At 30.2% G+C, this 18,809-nt stretch overlaps 1 protein-coding gene across 1 annotated transcript; it reads left to right on the plus strand.

The window, feature by feature from the left end:
* The first annotated feature begins 463 nt into the window (after positions 1-463).
* Positions 464-18,187, plus strand: LOC122509367 (quinone oxidoreductase-like protein 2). Its single transcript, XM_043623378.1, has 8 exons — positions 464-986; positions 8,600-8,833; positions 16,429-16,620; positions 16,892-17,076; positions 17,364-17,455; positions 17,526-17,652; positions 17,740-17,869; positions 18,003-18,187. Exons 1-8 carry the CDS (start codon positions 741-743, stop codon positions 18,060-18,062), a joined length of 1,266 nt encoding a protein of 421 aa, XP_043479313.1. The 5' UTR covers positions 464-740; the 3' UTR covers positions 18,063-18,187.
* Positions 18,188-18,809: the final 622 nt, after the last annotated feature.

Raw genomic sequence — 18,809 nt, forward strand, 5'->3', positions numbered from 1 at the left:
GCTCATTGTGGAACAAGCCTAAGGCGCACTCACAGCTAGTAGGCAGCAATACAAATTTGAATTTACTGTCTCTTTCACTCTAATTGACTTTCTCTCTTACTCCAATTACTGCCTGCGCAGGCAGGCAGTGCTGTGAGTGCTCCATTAGGCGGTGTTTACATGCTTGCGTTCGAACGCAGCGTTTTGCGTTGAATAATGAGATAGAAAAAGAAAGACATATACTTCTATCCTTCTTACACTCACTGCCCAACGCAAAAAACGCAGCATTCGAACACAAATTGTAGACACAGCCTTAGACGCTACATTTACATTGGAGTAAGAGAGACATAAACACAGCCTGTCTCTCTTACTCCAATGTAGATTTTCCGTTCTGGACAATTTTTTACGGTGTGAATGCTCCATAAGAAACACGCAAACGCGAAAGGCGAGATTGTAATATAGCCTTTATCTTTACAGCTGATGACCCACGTGACACAAATAGAATAAATACCACTTATTAAATATACATTTTTTTTAAATGAGTAAATAAATAGAAATTACTTTTTTTCTCTTGTAAAAATAAAGTGTTTTTACATTCGAATGCAATTAACAGATTTCTGATCATAATTATCAAAAAAAAGTCAAGTTTTTCTTAATGATTTTGTTGAGTGACAATATTTAATATTTGTGTTTTTTTTTCGTATTATATATTTTATGCTTTTTTTCTTAATGAATAAGATTTAAAAAAAACAATTTTAAAAATGTCAGCACTAAGTCGGCAACTAATACCGAAATTTTGTTTAAGAACTTTAAAAAATTCAGTGCCAAGTGTTGTCATAAGTAGATTTAATGGAACTGCGACTGAAAAAGATCAAGATTCTGATAAACATTCAAAAACAATTCCTGACCCTATACCGGGAATGATACAAACTGCAGTTCTTAAAAAATATTCCTCTCCTTTAGTTATTGAAAATGTTGAACTAGTAAAAGAAATTAAACCAAACGAGGTATATTTACTATTGTTTTATAACCTACAATTTTTTCTACTTGCTTCTAATTTCACGAGAAAGGATATTATTTAATTTTCAAAGAAAAATGACAAATTTTTGTAAATAATTTAATTTTTTTCGTTTTATATTCCAATTCTTTTACTTTAAAAGATTTGCTTTTTAAAATTTAATAAAAATTCTTCATTTTTTAAAAAATTGAATTTTTCTAACAGTTTTTCTTTAAATTTAATGATTTGAACAACTCGTATAAAAATCGCCAAGATATTTTTGATTAAATAATTGAACTTTCCAGTGGAAATAAGTTTATTTTAAATTTTTTTCAATTCAATTATTTTCCAAATTTTCAATTACAATTTTTTAAAAATACAATTATATTTCTGAATAATTTTTAAAAGAAAATAAATTAAATTCATTCAAAAATAAAATTTATTTTAATGCAGTTAGACAAAATTTTCAATTTTTTAAAATTATTTTCGGAAATATCATTATTTTTAAAAAATTTTAATTACATTTTTTCAAGAAACAAATTTTTTCGAAATTTCTAATTTTAGAATTTTTAAATTAAATTATTCAAAATTTTAAGAATTTAAATATTCAATTATTTTCTAAAATTTTAACTTTATTTTTTTTTAAATCAATTCTTATCTGAATTCAACGACGAGAATTGAATAATTATTTAAATAGAATAATTTTTGTAAATTCATAAAATAATGTTTTTTTAAAAATACAATTATATTTATAGATAATTTTTAAAGATGAAAAAAAAAATTCTTTAAAATATAAAATTTTAAAATATTTCCAATTGTTTCAATTTTTTAAAATTATTTTCGGGAATTCGACTACCAACCTTTTTCTTCAAAAAATTTTAATTAGGTACTATTTTTCAGAAACCTAATTTTTTTCAGAGTTTTCAAATTAAATATTTCAAATTTCAATCATTTTTGTAAAATAAATATTTAAATACTTATTGTTCTTTATTTGCTTGAAAATTCGAAATACTTTCAATGTAAAACCATTGGAAAAATTTTTTATGAAAAAAAATTTGACTGCAAGTCTGCCAAAATTCCATTTATTTTTTTAGAATTTTTGAATAATATTATTCAAAACTTTTAATTTTTAAGGAAGCTAACAAATTAATAATTTTTTATATTTAAGTTTTATGATACTTTTACAGAAGTTAGAATTTCAAAAATTGAAATTGATGAGGAATTAATTAAGGGGACATTCCAGTTCAAAATGTAAAAAAAATCGATTTTTTTAGTTTTTATTTTCGGATTTCTTATAGTGTCAAGAATACTCTCCTTAAATATTATTGCAAAATTCGAAGTAAAGCAAAAGTTATATATATCCTTATTCTTCGCCATGTCAAAGATGTTTTTGTATGCGGATAAGCAATCGAATGATTTAAATGTTTTCTCATTTGCATTTTTTAAAAAAGACAAACAAAAATGTATTTGGTGTTGCTGATCACAAATTAGATATCAAATTTTCAAAATTCAAAATGTCGGATCCAATATGGCGGAAAAGAAAATTTTTTTATTTTAATTTTTTTTTCGTCTACCATATTGCATCTGCCATTTTTAATTTTGAAAAAATGATGTCACATTCGTAATCAGCGACCCCAAAAACTCCCTGTAACGATTTTCAAGCAAATCCAATGAATTTGATTTTTGTCCGCCATATTGGTTCCGCCATTTTGAATTTTAAAAATCTGATTCCATATTCGTAATTAGCGACCTCAAAAACCCCCCAGTAACGATTTTCAAGCAAATCCGATGATTTAAAAAAAAATCGAAATTTATGAACAAAAACATTAAATGCGTTTTTCCCAAAATGTCTTTTTTTGATCTGGTAAGAGTGATATCTCGAGTTCTTCTGAAGCGATTTTAAAAAATCAAACGGCTTTTGATTCAGCGTCATCATGCCTATAAGTGGAACCTCAAAAACTGGAAAATTTCCAACTCCCTTTTTTTTATAAGAGAAATTCTGAATAAAAACACCATTTTTTTGCATATTTTGGGGAAAAAGTACTCTAAAAAATCTGCCCGCCCTTCGGGCGGACACATTCTCATCCGCGCTTCGCGCGGGAGGCTCGCAAGTTTCAGCGCGCCTCGGGGCGCGCGAATTTTGGTCGTCGCGCTTCGCGCTCCGAGGATTGTTGCGCGCTTCGCGAGCAAATAGCTCGCTTCGCTCGCAGTCATCCACGACCGTTGTGCATTATTTGCGTTCTTTTCCTTTTTTCTATTATATGTTTCAAGGAATTATTTTTTCTTAAAGTTACTACGACTTTAAGGATTACATTCTCATCAGATATTTTTGCTTGCTGATAATTGCGAGATTAAGTGAACTTAAATGCAAATTTTTGTTCTTGCTGATCGAAAATGAGAAATTATTTTAACTACTAAATATTTTCGCAGAAATATGGGTTGTTGAAGAAGCTACAATATTTTAAAAATACAAGTCGGGTAACAGTGACAAGCCTTAAGCCGCTCACTGCTACTTGACTAGTATTATTCCTGTCAACCACGCGTTCGTCCCCTTATTGCAGCCAGCCCTTCATTTGTCAATAACAATTATTTGTATAAACTGCTGCTCAAATTGATTAAATCATAAAATATCTTTATGTTTTTATAAACATCTTAATTATTTGCAAAATTTAAAAATAACACTAGTTTTTAGGCGCTTTAGATAAGAAAAATAATAAAATAATAATAACTACATAGTATACTTCTTATGAGATTCAATACAATTCGAGGGGTAAAACATATAAAAAATTCAAATTGTTTATAAAATTATTATTAAAAATATGAAATTTTTAAATTTACAATCATGAAAATATTTTCATTTGAAAGAGTGAACTACTATGTGTAGTCAGTGTAAATTTCATTAATTTACTGTAAACGCATTTTAAGTTATTAATTATTTTTCTAAATGATGTAGTATTCTGTTCTAATGCAAACAAAAAATTTCAAATTTAAAAAAACAGTTAAAAGTTTTACTTTATATATTCTAAACAACAGATATTTATAAAAGTTTTAAGATATTAAAAAACAATAAATTTTTTTAACACAGTAGAACTGGTTGGGCCCAAAAACTTAAAAAAAAAAAAAAAAAAAAAAGTTTTTTAAAAAAAATGTTGTAGAGAAAAGTTGTTTGTATTTTCCTAATCTAAAATAATATAAAGTTAAAAATTCTGAAATTTGAAAAAATTGAGTTTTCAAAATTTTGAAACTACCGTAGTTTTTGTAGTTTTCAACGAAAATGGCTCGTTAACGAACTTAACCTTCATTTTTACACCAACTTTAAGTGTGTTAAATTTAAAAACGATCAGATAAGATTTTTAAAAGTTATTGTGTCAACAACATTTTGGTCTACAGACGGACATACATACATACAGACAGACAGACAGACAGACACACAGACAGACGGACTCGCCGGACCATGTTTTTCGGGTTCAGGGGACCTCAAAACGTAAAGATTTCATAAAATTATCAAAAGTCAATTTTCGACCAAAACTAATACTTTCTCATGTGATGAGAATGTAAAAAAGGAGGGGAAGAAAATTCCACTTTTTTGAGGTTCCACACCTAAAGAAATATCTAGCGAAGAGAATGTCACTTCGTTTTTGGTTTTATCAGTTTTAGAAAGTTTGGAATCGATCTTACCACCGAAAATGGGCATTTTAAAAAATGGCGTATATCGCCGCCATTTTGAAATAAAAATGAAAAAAAAAAAATTTTACAAATTCTTAAATAAATTATTTATTACATGTAAATTTATCAATTCTTATCGGATTTCAATTATTTAAATACAAAAATAAATACCTAATTCATAGAGTAATTAATTATTTTTTAAAATTCCAATTGTACCTCTTTATTGAGTTTTTGAAATTGGGGTTAAATTTTTCTACTCCACTTACTTTATTATTTACAAATTAACTGTCAATCTTTTGACATAACAATTCGAACTATAAAACAAAAATTTGTAATACTAATTTCATATATTTTAAGCATACATGTATGTTTAAATTTTTAATGTGTATCTTGGGGGGTTGCATGGGTCAATACGACAAGAATTTTCTTTATAATTTATTTTTATAAAATATAATATACATTTTTTATTTTACTGTGGACACTATTATATGTTTTGATTGCTTCATCGAAAATAAAAAAAATATTTTCTGTTAGTGGGTGAGTAAGGCTATCGATTGAACGTAGTGTTTTTAAAAAAATGAAAATTTAAAAGTTTCGCCCTGTATTTTGTAAAAAAATTACAATTTCAAAAAATTCTTTCGCTTAATCACAAACTATAATCACCTACTGACATAAAGTATTTTTTCGATGAAGCAATTGCTAGGGGCCTGATTTTTAATATTAGACAAATGCAAAAAGATACTCTAGATTATCTTGATGAATCCTCTTTATGGATCTGGCATCGATGACATTATTCCCCAAATATATTCTGCATATTTTTACTTTTTTGAACAATTATTAATTTTGCAATAACAAAATAGCTGATTTTTTAAACGAAAATCGTTTTTTATCTTCAGAGTGACACTAAAAATAGAAAAAAAACCCACCCATTGTTTATTGGGACCAGAAAGCGTCAGGTAAATACGAGTACTTCTAATAAAAAGTCGGCTACGGACGGCAAAAAGGGGGAAATTTAAGAGAATAGTGGGAGTTAGACAAGTATAAACCGGGAAAGAGCGTACATGGAGGGAATAGGTGCAAAAATAATTTTTCTGCAAACTACCGCCTTTCATGCCATTTTAGCGTAAAAATAGTTATTAAAAGAAGAATGTGTATAACATTATGAGTAATTAAAAAAAATAGCATTGTAGATCAAAAATGGATCGAGGTATGGTTTCTGTAAAAAACCTGTTCTTTCGTGATTTGAGCTTTATATTATTAAAACTATTTCAGTTTATCAACTTCTAATTTTTTCACGGGAAAGAGCAAATAAATATCTATCGAATAGCACAATAAACTAAAAATCGATTTTTTTAATAATAAGGTAACAGCAGAATATGATGAGGCTAGGGTAACAGGCCTTGTCTCAAACAGGTGCACACAAAATGAGGATTTCTTTCTCCTTTGTTGTGGTGCTTAGTGGCAGATGAGTTGCTTAGAAATCTCAATAACCAACCGGGATATTGTGCACAAAGTTATGCAGATGATTTCCTTATAATTGTAAGAGGGAAATCTATTGGATCCTCTTGGAACTTACAAAAAGTGTACTTAAAATTGTCAAAGATTGGTGCAATCTAACGTGACTTTCTGTAAACCCAGAGACAACGAAGATAGTAGTTTTCACAAAAAATATAAAATTCCCAGGTTAAAGAAACCGATATTTTATGGAAAAGAAATTTCTTTTTCCGAATTGGCTAAGTATCTGGGAGTAATCATGGACAAAAGGCTGAGTTGGAAAGAACATTTCGAATATCAGTATAGAAGGTTCTGTACTGTTTTTTGGATGTGTAGAAGGACGATAGGGTAATCGTAGGGACTGAGACCTAACATGGTCAATTGGCTCTATCAGATGATTTTAAAATCAAGGTTTCTTTACGCGGTGGTTGTTTGGTGGTCTAGGACTCAACTGATAACGGTTAAAGAGAAACTGGACCAACTGCAAGCAATGATTTTCAGGGGTATTACGGGAGCTATGAGGACCACGCTAACAGCTGCGTTAGGCTTCATACTGGTGGAAGAACCTCTGCATATTTCTGCGGTGAAAAAGACGACTCTCATTATGATTAGGCTAGCCGCGCATGGAAAGTGGAAGTCTGCTGGTAAACACACCAAACTTCCACGTTCAATTCTATCCATCCCAGAATTAAGTATGGCGCAAGATAGAATGATAAAAAGAATGAAATTTAAACCTCTTTAATTAACAGGTTAGAAAGGGAAGAAAAAACAAAATAGAGGACCCTGCCGGAAGAATGGACTGAAATTGTATTGGGGAATTAGTACTGAGAGCTCAGTGCTATTTCAGTGAGAATTTGCTGCGTTTCAGCACTAAAATTGTACTGGGAAAAATAACCTGCAAAAGGGTCGCTATAGGTGATGTTTATGGCCTGACCGTCATTAAGTTGAAGGACGAATATTTCTTTGTTAATGTTAAAAATAATTTAATGTTAAATGTTTAATGTTACAAATAATTTTTATTTATATTTCAACATTATATTTGTTTTTCATAAACTTTTTTAATTAAACATTTTTTATAATGAATTTTAGATATTTGTAATCATAAAACATCACAGATTTAAATTCTTTGTTTTGAAAATTGAATTATTTAAATTGTAAACTTTTTAAGCCATAAAATTATAATGCCATACAACAATAGGCTTTCGGGTCTATTGTTAAAACAGAGGCAATATAAGTTTAAAATTTAACGGGAATTTCGTTGAAAATTTTGTTAACCTTTTTTTTATTTTCACTTCCAGACTGTTAACAATGGTTTGTTGACATAACCTATACATTTGAAACTATTGTTAAAGGCCAACGCAGAATAGATCTCTAACCGGAACCGCAATCGTAAGCGTAACCGTAAGAATGAGTTAAAGAAGGATAGGTATATTGTTTATCCTTCTCTAACTCATTCATACGCTTACGGTTACGATTGCGGTTCCGGTTACAGATCTATTCTGCGTTGGCCTTTAAGGACTTTAAAAATGTCTACCAAAACATTAAAAAAACGGACTGAATTTGTACTGGAGGCCAGTACAATTTTAGTACTTTTTCAGTCCATTCTTCCGGCAGGGGAGAGAAAGGTTCAAAGTTAATAGATTGTTACTAGATTACCGTCCCCAATAAGATCATTCTTGAATGGGCTGGAAGAAGGAAGGCTCCAAGATGGACTGCGGTGCAGGTTTCGGAATTTATTGAAAATAATGTCAATATGCAACGGTTCGGCAGGCTAAGATCTGTGTAGTTTTAACTTGTACCCAAATGTTCATTCGAAAGGGAATAAAGGGCAAAAGGATTAGCATGTGTGTGGATAGTCAGGCGGCCCTAGAGGCTCTGAAAAATTTCACAATAGAATCGAAACTCGTCTGGGAATGCCAGACGTAGCGCACTAGATGAGTTGGGTTCAGTAAATAAATTTTCATTGATCTGGGTACCGGGTCACTCGGGAATTGAGGTAAATGAAACATCTTGGACAGGAATTGGAGTATAGGAAGGCAAGCGAAGTCTCTGTTGGTGCTAGTTCTTCAACAGAAGGCGAGCGAACGATCTTCTGAACTTCGATAATATCAGAGTTAGAACAAATAAACATAAAGTACGAATATTGAATATGTCGGAAAAGCGCAAATTATAATATCATTTGTCCTTCATGCCTGGTCAAAAAATTTATATTTAAAACAAGAATAATTTAATTATAATATTACTTTTAAAAAGTTGTAAGAATTTATAAATAATATATTTTAAATACAAACACTTTAAGTTTGAATATTACTTATGAAATAGATTTATTCAACTGATACCTTAAAATTATGTTGTTTTCCAAGAAAAATCCAATATAAAAAATTTGTGATATTGTTAATATTGCTTCTTTTACTAAATATTTTGCTGTTATAGTAAAATAAAATGAATTAAATTTTTGTGTAGGTACTTATTGATGTGAGTTACTGTGCCTGTAACGGACCGGATGTACTGCTTAGTGAAAACGTTTACAACTCAGAACTTAAACCGCCTCTTGTTCTTGGATATGAGCTAGTTGGAAAGATTATTCAAGTAGGAACAGAGGCTGAAGCAGAAGGTTATAAAGTGGATGACAAAGTAGTTGCTTTAAATAAAGAACGTTTTGGGGGATTTGCTGAACAATGTGTTGTTGAAGTTGGCGTAAGTTCTCTTTTACTTCATTCAATAATTAACTTCAAAACAGAGTTAATTTAATAACTTGTCATGTTTACTGTGTAAATTTTAACTCCCAAATGGATTTTAACTCTCAAATGGGTGCGACTTTTATAGAATCCACTGGGGAATTAAAATTTAACTCCTTTCTTTACAGTGTAATTGTTATATTAAGGTGCGATTCCAAGTGAAATTTATATTTTTGGAGTAAATAAACTAATGATCTGGGTTTTTGTTGCCAAAGGATTTGCTCGCCGGATGTAGTCCGGGTACTTAGTTTAGCAGACAATAATTGTCTGACTGACTGATTTATACTATGATTTAGAGTAAAGGTGTAGTCATTAATTAAACCTTCGTAAGAATAGTATAATAACAAATAAAATAACAAAAAAATGAGCGACAAAATGAAATAAATTTAGAATAACAAAATAAATCTTAGAAATACTAATAATAGAATATCGTTCGCTAATTTTCTATCAGAGATTAATCGAGTAAGTAATTTAAACAATAAAATAACTGTAACGCTAGTGAATTAAATAGTTTATCTATGTGAGAAAAAATTATTCTTTCCGAGTCAAATAAAAAGAGAAATAACTTCTTTTTAACGTTTCGATGATAACAATCGTCCTCATCAGAAACGATCAAAATCGTGTTTGAAGGCACGTGTGGGCCTTCAAGTTGACGTCGTCAACTTCGAGTGATAAATTCTACTTCATATATAAATAGTTTATCGTTTCGCTAGTAATCGTTATAATTGTTTACTGAGATCTAAAATGTCGAGTTGTTACGTTACGTTAGCGCGGACAAGATGATCGTTACTAATTTAATTATTCCCAAAGCCAGTCGTGCATAATTTTGAAATACTCCCATTTTATTTCATCCGCATCTGGGTCCACCTATAATTAATAAATTTTCGAATCTGAAGTAAATTAATTAAAAATTTTTAAAATATTTTGCTAAAAGTATATTTAGAAATAAGCTTACCTTTAACACTTTTTCATTTGCAAGTCTATTTCTAATGCACTTTATAAGATGAGGAGTGTCCCAGAAAAAGAAAACTTTTCGCTTCTCACTTAAAGGATGCTGAAAAGAATTATTGAAGCAGTTTTTTTTCCCGCTGCAACCCATCCTGGTCCACATATTTCTATTAGCGCTACCTCCATCTGACACCACACCATGAATTTTAGCTCCGCAATTTTCTAATAAAATTAGAGCATGTACAACTATAGTAGATAACTTGTCGCCGTGAGTAGGTCCATGCGATGCAAACACTGCTATAGGTTGGGAATAATCTTCGTACAATGGTTGAAAGATAAGGACAAGGGCGTGATCAGCCATTTCTGTTTCAATATTCTTTGGAATATTATCGCCGAAATCAGCCACACCTTTAAATGTCATACTTTTTTTGTCCAACAATAAATTTTTCCTGGTAGACATTTCGTCTAAAAGTAAGACACCGTGCAGTTGTTTTTCCGACTTATTCGCAAAATGGTCTTTTAAAAGTTGAAAGAACTTTGGGTCGAAACCACAAGGACATTCCATTTGTTCTAAGTATCTATAAAAAAGACTCATTATTAAAAACTTAAAGAATTTATTAATTATGCAATGTAAATATTTATTAATTATTTTTATTTATTTAAAATTGATTAAATCGAGTTCAAACTTTAGTTATAAACTTCTCAATATAATTACCTTCGAATAGTTCGATCGCATGGAACAGGCAAAATTTTTAGGTCTCTTATCATTCGATAAGTGACTGGAGATCTCTTGTGTAAAATTACACACAAAATAAGCCATTCATCAGAGTATTTACGGTTTTTCGGATTTTTTGTTTGCGCAGCCTAAAGAATTTTAATGATTGCGAGTTTCTCGTTTTTATTAATTTGTTCCTCTTTATCGATTATATTGTTTAAAGAATTTTCCTTAATAGACAACAGTTCGTTTCGAGATTTCCGAACAATTTCTTTTAATAATCGATTTTGTCTTTGAGCACGTTTTTTCGCTCTTTTTTCATACAGCCATTTTCTTTTTAAGAACAAAATTCTTGTTTTTTTTTGTCGGACTCAAATCTGTGGTTCTTATGTATGAGCTTCTTTTATTATGTTGGCGACGAATAATTTTTTTATTCAATAAGTTTTTAATTGATGCGCAACATTTACAAGTTTTCGATCCATTATTTTCGAGTGGTAATAACAAATTACACTTTTTATGATGCCAGATGTCTGTTTTGTCAATGAAACTGAAAGGACTTAAAAGATACTCAATTCCTGTTGACTCTAAATTAGGACAACCTTGGCACACTCTGCGCTGATTTATTATTCTTATCAAATTTTCTAAATCTTCAGCCGAGTTTAAAAATTCACTTTCAAATCCAAAATCTTTAACATCCATGCTAGTTCCATTAATTTTTATTGTAGGAATCATTTTTTCATCGATTGTAATTGCTTGTTGACAAAAAGGTTCAACAAGACCGTTTTTATTTTTTCTGCCAATCAATTTGTGTATGGTAATAGCACGATCGTCATTTGCACCCCAAGAGAAGTTTGTCCGACCCCACGAGATTGGAAACGAAATACTTTTATCATTTGTAAATATTTTTTTAAATAATTCAGCTCTGGTTGATTCTGCGTCAATTCGTTCGGAATTTTCAATTGTTGAATTATTATCCTCAACAATAACATTTTGTACTTCAACCTCAGCATCAATAGGACTAGTTTTCTGGTTTTCATTCAACGAATTGTTATTCACGTCCCATTTTTCTCTAGGTTTTTTGCGACTTTTAACAGGCTTTTCCGGACGACCAAGTTGTAATTTGGGCAAAGCACCTTCTCTGAGTCTCGGCCTTTTGTATACGCTCTAAAATAAATTATAAATATTAAATATATTTAAAAATTTGTAAATTTTACAATGGGATAAAAAGTAAAATCTTAACTAATTTTTTAATTTAAAAGTTTAAAATTTAAGTACATTTTTTATATTTTATTAATAATTAGGCTTTTTGCAAATCTTAAATATTACAACTAATTTCAACGAAAATTATTATAAAATTAATTGATATTATTTATTTTTAGAAATTTACGGGCTGAATCGATTTAGAAAATGAAATTAAGTTTAATAAATAAAACGTAGTATCGTACTCTCCTTTAATATTATTGTTCACATTAATTACGTATTTGCAAATACATTTAGGTTTATTTGTGAAAATGTCAGGTTTCATAAGATTTGAATAACAAGAAAATTTTGTTTCTTTGAAAAATAATATCAGCATTTATATTAATATACTAAGTGTAACTTTTTTAAATAAAATAAGTTGAATATTTATTACAATATCTTCCTATCACTATTAAATTTAAATGTCAATGAGGAAATTAGATTATTTTTATTATTTCTATACTTTAAAAATATTAAGTTTTTCAATCACAATTAATTTAAAATCAAAATTTTGAAGAAAGAAAATTCTCATATAAATAAAAGAAAAATAAATAATAACATATTTGATAAAATTGTCAATTTAATACGAGAATTAAGGAAAATAAAAGACAAATATTTAAAGCAGGTGAAAATATTAAAAGTAAAAATGTTTGGAGAAATGTAAACTGTATAGATAAATATAATATACGTACCCTTCCTAAAACTGTTACTCCATCAGCAGCATAAGTTAATCTTTCCCAAATTATATCTTCTGGCAGAAAATGTTTTTTCCCAAACTGCGTGGCCAGCTTTTAATTTAATGTCGTCACGTAAAATAGCAATTTGCCATAATTTTATTTTATTTTTTTCTTTTGGCACTGAAAAAGTGATACTTTTCCTTTACAGAGTCGTTCCCTGATTTGCACCCAACACAAACACATTTCTTCATTGTTCAATTATTAGGATTATTAATAAATAATGAAAATAACGGACGAACAATTAAAATTAACGGAATTCATTTGAATCGCTTTGTAAACAAATAGCAGTCAGACTACTGGACTGCCAGCGCCATCTCAGTCGCACGGTCAACTTGTAGACTGCCTTTTTGCAGTGCGTGTCAGCCCCGTGATGGTCTCATACTCTTTTAGATGGAACCTTTTCAAGTGTGTTTTTCCTACAAGAAATTAATTAGTCAAGACAAATTTGATATAGCAGTACATTAGTACACTGAAGAAAAAAAATTATTTCTTCCATACGATAACTTTGGGATATTTTAGGTTTCATTAGCAAATTAACATTTCTTGCTACAAATTCTTCTGATGTAATAAACCTTAGTCCCAGATTTTGTGGTAAAAATATTAACATTAAGGATTGATGCACTGTTGCAATTGCGAGATGAACGAGTAGCCTAGTTGATAGGAAAAATACCGTTGTTATTTAAATGATTTTGACAGGATCGAACACCTTTTGGTACGAAAATATTTTGAGAAACGAAAACATTAACTCTGCACTCGATTGGAAGAATATGAGCATTGTCGATAGCATTGCAAATGACACAACTACGACTCGCAGTTTGAGTTAAAACAATCAGTCCGACAGCAACAGGATTATTTTTAATTGTAACGCGATATTTGATTATTAAGTTGTGACGTAGAGATTACTGATGAATCAAATTAATATATTTCAATATTCAACTCGAAACACTTGCATTGAATCGCGTCCAAAAAACACTCTGCTACTCGAAACTACAGCTTCCTCAAAAACACAAAATCTCATCGGGGAATTCTTCCAAGACGATGCCGTGATGCAAACCGGTCAACTGGACAACGAACAACCAAACGAACTTTTCAAACACGACCGTTCAGACGCTACCAATATTCTCTATTCTCTGGCACTCTCCTACGGTCCACAATGAACGCAAAACACATTAAAACACATCATTAACACAAACAACTATTTATTAATAAAACTCAAAACTCGAAATAATTAATAAATTACAAAATAAGAAATCAAACTCTCAAATATCTCTCGATTCTGACACTTGTCAAAAACCGCGTCACGACTTCTCGGAAACCCGCAAGTAAGTGTCAAACCATCTGAATGTCCCCAGTAGGCTTTCTCGCTATCAAAATCGTTTCCTTGTTTTTCCTTTGCAATTTTCTGAAGAACACTTCTTCTTATCCCCACGGAACGGCACCTGAAATAAACCTGGAAAGGGTCGCTGACCATATGACGTACGCTGACAATTAATCATGAGCAAAATCATTTAAATTCTGATTTCACGAAAACCACAGCTCCTCACACGCTGATACGAAAGGAATATACAAGAGACTTGACAACAAACGAGACAGACCTTTGATAAGAAAGAGACAAACAAACGATTCTCTAAACTCTGAAAATGCTTTTCCTACACATTGCAAATTAGGCCGAGTAAGTAATGAAACACTTCGTTACAAAGTATTACTGCAACATCTTCTCATACATAGAAAACTAAAGAAAGCATAGTAATAAACCAAAGAAAATATATGAAATCAAATATAAAGAACAAAAAACTCAGAACTTGTGTGAAAGGTGTATTAAGCCGCTAATTTTTCCGCGACTTTAATACCTTGAAAAATCGAATCCATCTATCTTGGACCAATTCCTCTGGAAGACCTTCAAGATAATGGTCCAACTTCCGTAATTCCTCTATTCGCTGATACTGGTACTATAGAGCTCTCGGTTCCACTAGGGACAACAATATTAGAGCCTGAGGGCGTCTTGCTCCACCAATCGTGTATATTAGGGGTAACCTGCTCCGCAGTTGATATGTTGATCTGTTCATTTGGAGAGATCAGAGTCACACCATCAAACATCTGCGAGAATTCAGAAACAGTCAGGAATAGCGGATGCTGAGAAGGAATAACCTTGGTGAAGTTATCGACAGCACCTTACACTATCATATAACCACCTCGCCAGAAATTATGTCAAACCTCGAACGGAGGATCGAGTTCAGGGTCGGTTGATATTGGCTCCAATCCTCCAAACATCCTACCACTTGTGATAACTGCAAGCCCCGATCACCTTCGGATTTCTTTATCCTGACACATGTATTTCTTCCATAACACATCGATTGTAGTGTGTTTAGACATAATCGAGTTTCATTTCCAATTTTAAGAGGTGGTCTATTAAATTCATCACGTCTCCCAATAGAGGTTTCGATTTTTGCTTCATTGGCATCACCATCTAAATGTCTCAGTACCGCTGGACAAATGTTTTTGTTACAAATGTACTTAGACAAGTGGTTTTTAAAAGCCATTTTTACTACCTACTTTCATACATAATAAATAGTTCAACTATACTTTGCATTTGACAGATATAGATGTTTAAGTCAAAATAAATCGTATTAAAACTCATTTCGCAATCACGTCATGCAAGTCACAATACGATCGAATCTTGCAGTCATTGTGCACTCATGTGTGTTGCAAGCTAGCAAGCTGTAGAAAGCATTCAATGCTCGCACGATGCTTGCAGTTTGCCTTCATTCGTGCTATTCGCATATTATTATCCGACGCATATATGCGTCTCCATAGTGAACCCATTTGTTTGCTAATCTGGAGGCTCATTATTAAGGTCAAGCGGGCATATATTTAAAAAAAATTTAAATAAATTATATATGAACATTGATAGCTAAATGTGCCACACAATTGAAAAATACTGCATATAATAAAAGGTGGGACGTATACGCCCCATTGCCTTTCAAGGAGTTAAGGAACTGATTATTTTTTATAGAATTTAGATAATCAATCATTTTATTTTGGCAATGCTAATGAATTAGTCCGAAATTTTTACCAGGGACGCTTTAACAAATTTGCTATACTAAACTATAAAAAAAGTATCACACACAGGGGGTCTAAAATACCTAAAATATCTATCACGTAATATGTGAATGAGCCCTTCTTTAGAATTTCTTGTGTCATGATTAGAGAGATATTGTAAAACATCAGAATAAACTGAACGTCTTTCTTTTATGCGATTTACCAGTGCATCTTGAAGTTCATTACTTAAAAATGTGTTTTGATTTACCAATTCATCTAGCATTTTTTCATTTTTCAATTTATCTTATCTACAGCTTGTATCTGCTCGGTGTAAAATTTGCGGAGCAAACTTGCAGAAAACCTGCGTGGCAAGGTAAATTAAAATGTCTGTGCAGTAGTTTTCTGTGACATATAGAGCTGCGCACTATATTTTGTCACCTTCCTAAAGAGGGAAGGCAACATTTCACAAAAGACATACATTTTGAATACAAAAAGGTTTTTTTAAAGTTTTCAGAAAGTTTGCTGCAAGTTTGTTACAACTTTTCTGCAAGTTTTCTGTGAAAATTTGTAGCAAGTTTGCTCAGTTATTTGTAAACTCAGTTATATATAAACTAAGTTATTTTTTAATAAACTATGAGTGGGTTCTAAAATTGTTGAGCGATTTCCGATATATCTGGCAGTGAAATTGACCATTCCCAGGAAATTGTATTATCTCAAATCTCATAATATCTTACCTCAAAGATTTAATATAGCTTTTATATGATATTAATGGAGCAGACTTAATAATTATACATTTATTGAAAATATAAATTGAATTAAATCATGAAATTAAATAACATTTTCATGTATTGAAAGATGTTTTTTAATAAATTTAAGGATATTTGGAAAGTACCATCATCGATTAAATCAATAGACGCTGTAAGTTTAATGGAAAACTATATGACTGCTTTGATTGCATTTGAAGAATGCGGAGCACTTGAAGAAAATGATACAGCATTAATTAATGTTGGATTGAGAGGAGCAGGTCTCGCGGCTGTCGATGTTGCCACAAATGTTTATAGAACAAAGGTTTACTCATACATATTATTTTATTTTATGTTGCCTGTCTACAAATTTTACATACTTTTGAATGTATTTTGCAAATACATTCAAAAATTGCATTTCTTTTTTCAATATAATTTAATATTTTACTTGTTACAATTTTTTTCTAACATTAAAAAATTACAAGACAATTAAAAAAGTGCAGCATGATATATTATGCTTATTAATTTTGGCTTAATACTTTATACTCTCTTTTTAATCTTACTTTCTTCAAATATGAATGACGAGATTTTTCTAGGCCATTGGAGTTTGTGCTTCTGAGGAAACAGCAAATTTGGTTAGAGAAGAGAAAGGAGCATTCGCTGCATTTAAATATAGCGAAAAAAAATTAATGAGCCAGATTAAAGAAATCGCGAAAGAACTAAATATCCATGATATCTTCGAAGACAATGAAGGAGAACGTTTTAAAAATATGTTGCATTGGTTAGTATTATAAATATTTATAATTTATATTTTTTGCAGTTATATGCTGAATTAAATATTAGCAAATAATAAATATTGTTAAAATTAAATATAATAGTATATGCACTGGCACTGTGGAATTTTCCTTTGTCATAATATAATACAATTTATAAAAAATTGTAAATTATTTTGATATTACTGTTGCAAGTTCAAATAAAGAATTATTGCTAATCGATAAGTATAAATTTTTCCTCAATATGATTTAATGTTGAATACAAATATTTTTGATATTAAAATTACAATTTTAGCTTCACCAATATCTATAATACTAAAACGCTGTCAAAAGATATGCTGAGGGACGACAATTTTGCCACCGTAGTACAGCACTTGTCGCGTGAAGGTAAAGAATAGAAATGATTTTGTAGGTATGTATTGTGATTTACAAAAAAGTACATGATCCCATCTTAAAGGAAAACTGGTTGTTGCTGGTATAGCCGAAATGAAAGGAGAATCGCAATATGATAATACGGAGAGTGGTTTCAGCGTCACAGGAATCAACCTTCGAGAATATCGGAAGAATAACTATAAATTATATCGGTAAGAGGGAAGGCTTGTAATTTAACATACTCTGTATAAGAGTCTCATCGATAAATATCTGATAATCCGAATTATTTTATTTCACAGTCAAGCTGGGGAGGAAGTTTTATCTTATTTTGAAGAAGGACTTATCAAACCGTCTTATTCCTTAATAGTAGGTCTTTACAAAATTAATGAGGCAATGAAGTCGGTTACTGATAAGAAATCGTCTGGAAAGGTAAGGGTTTACTTAACATGTTTTCCAAAATCATTCCACAGGATTGTTTTTATATTTAAATCTATATTTGATAATTCGAGACTTTTTATCTGAAATTAAAAAGTTAGATATTTCATTAAATTTTATTTTACAGGTTCTAATTGATTTGAAAAATAAAAATGCAGCACCCATCAAAAAGGCGTCAAGTAAATAACTTATCATAAAGAAGAAAGGGAAACACAATAAAGAAAGTTTAGAATAATCAAAATTAATTTTATATTAAGGTAACATTTTTATAAAAAAAAGACAAGGTAATAAAAAGTCCTTTAAAAACAAAAATAATCTTTTCTCTTATAAACTTTTTAATTTAGTTATAATTCGTCTACTTGAATTTTCATTTACCAAAAATGTATTTACTTAAGTTTTTCTTCGTTTAAAATTTCATTTGCTCGAGTAGCCGTTGGTTGTTAATTGAAAAATATTAATTAACGAAAGAATTTCCTATCTGCAGGGTTGTCACGCTTTTGCTCTTTTCAAATTCCCTGACTTTTCCAGGTTTTCCAGGTTAAAAAACGGAATTCTTCCAGGTTTTTAAATTACATTTATATTTTACCAATTTAAATAATTCCCCGATTTCCAGACAAAACTTTGACTATTTCCCTGACTATAAAAAGTCTTATTTTTAATTAAATATTTAATCATTATTATTTTTTCATAGAAATTAAGATTTTCAAAAATTTTTAATTCAACAACATATAATAATTAAAACTTGATACTTTGTTACTGTAACTTTTTCAATAATTATTTTCAATATTTCGATTATGCATTTCTAGAATTTTCAACTAAAATTCTTCATTTTTTTAAAAATAATTTTTGAAAAAGTTCTTTAAGAATTTTCAAATCCTTTTTTTTACAATTTAATTTTACGAATTTCGATTATTCTGACATTCTTCAATTAAAA

This window comes from Leptopilina heterotoma, unplaced genomic scaffold (genome assembly GCF_015476425.1).
Source record: "Leptopilina heterotoma isolate Lh14 unplaced genomic scaffold, ASM1547642v1 Lhet_115, whole genome shotgun sequence".
Taxonomy (NCBI): domain Eukaryota; kingdom Metazoa; phylum Arthropoda; class Insecta; order Hymenoptera; family Figitidae; genus Leptopilina; species Leptopilina heterotoma.

Bases quoted from the DNA above. Each gene is read 5' to 3' on its own strand.
- LOC122509367 (XM_043623378.1), top strand. From the start codon at position 741: ATGTCAGCACTAAGTCGGCAACTAATACCGAAATTTTGTTTAAGAACT. The intron at 17,077-17,363 runs GTTAGTATTATA...TTACAATTTTAG, and splicing joins TTTAAAAATATGTTGCATTG to CTTCACCAATATCTATAATA. The intron at 17,456-17,525 runs GTAAAGAATAGA...CCCATCTTAAAG, and splicing joins ACAGCACTTGTCGCGTGAAG to GAAAACTGGTTGTTGCTGGT.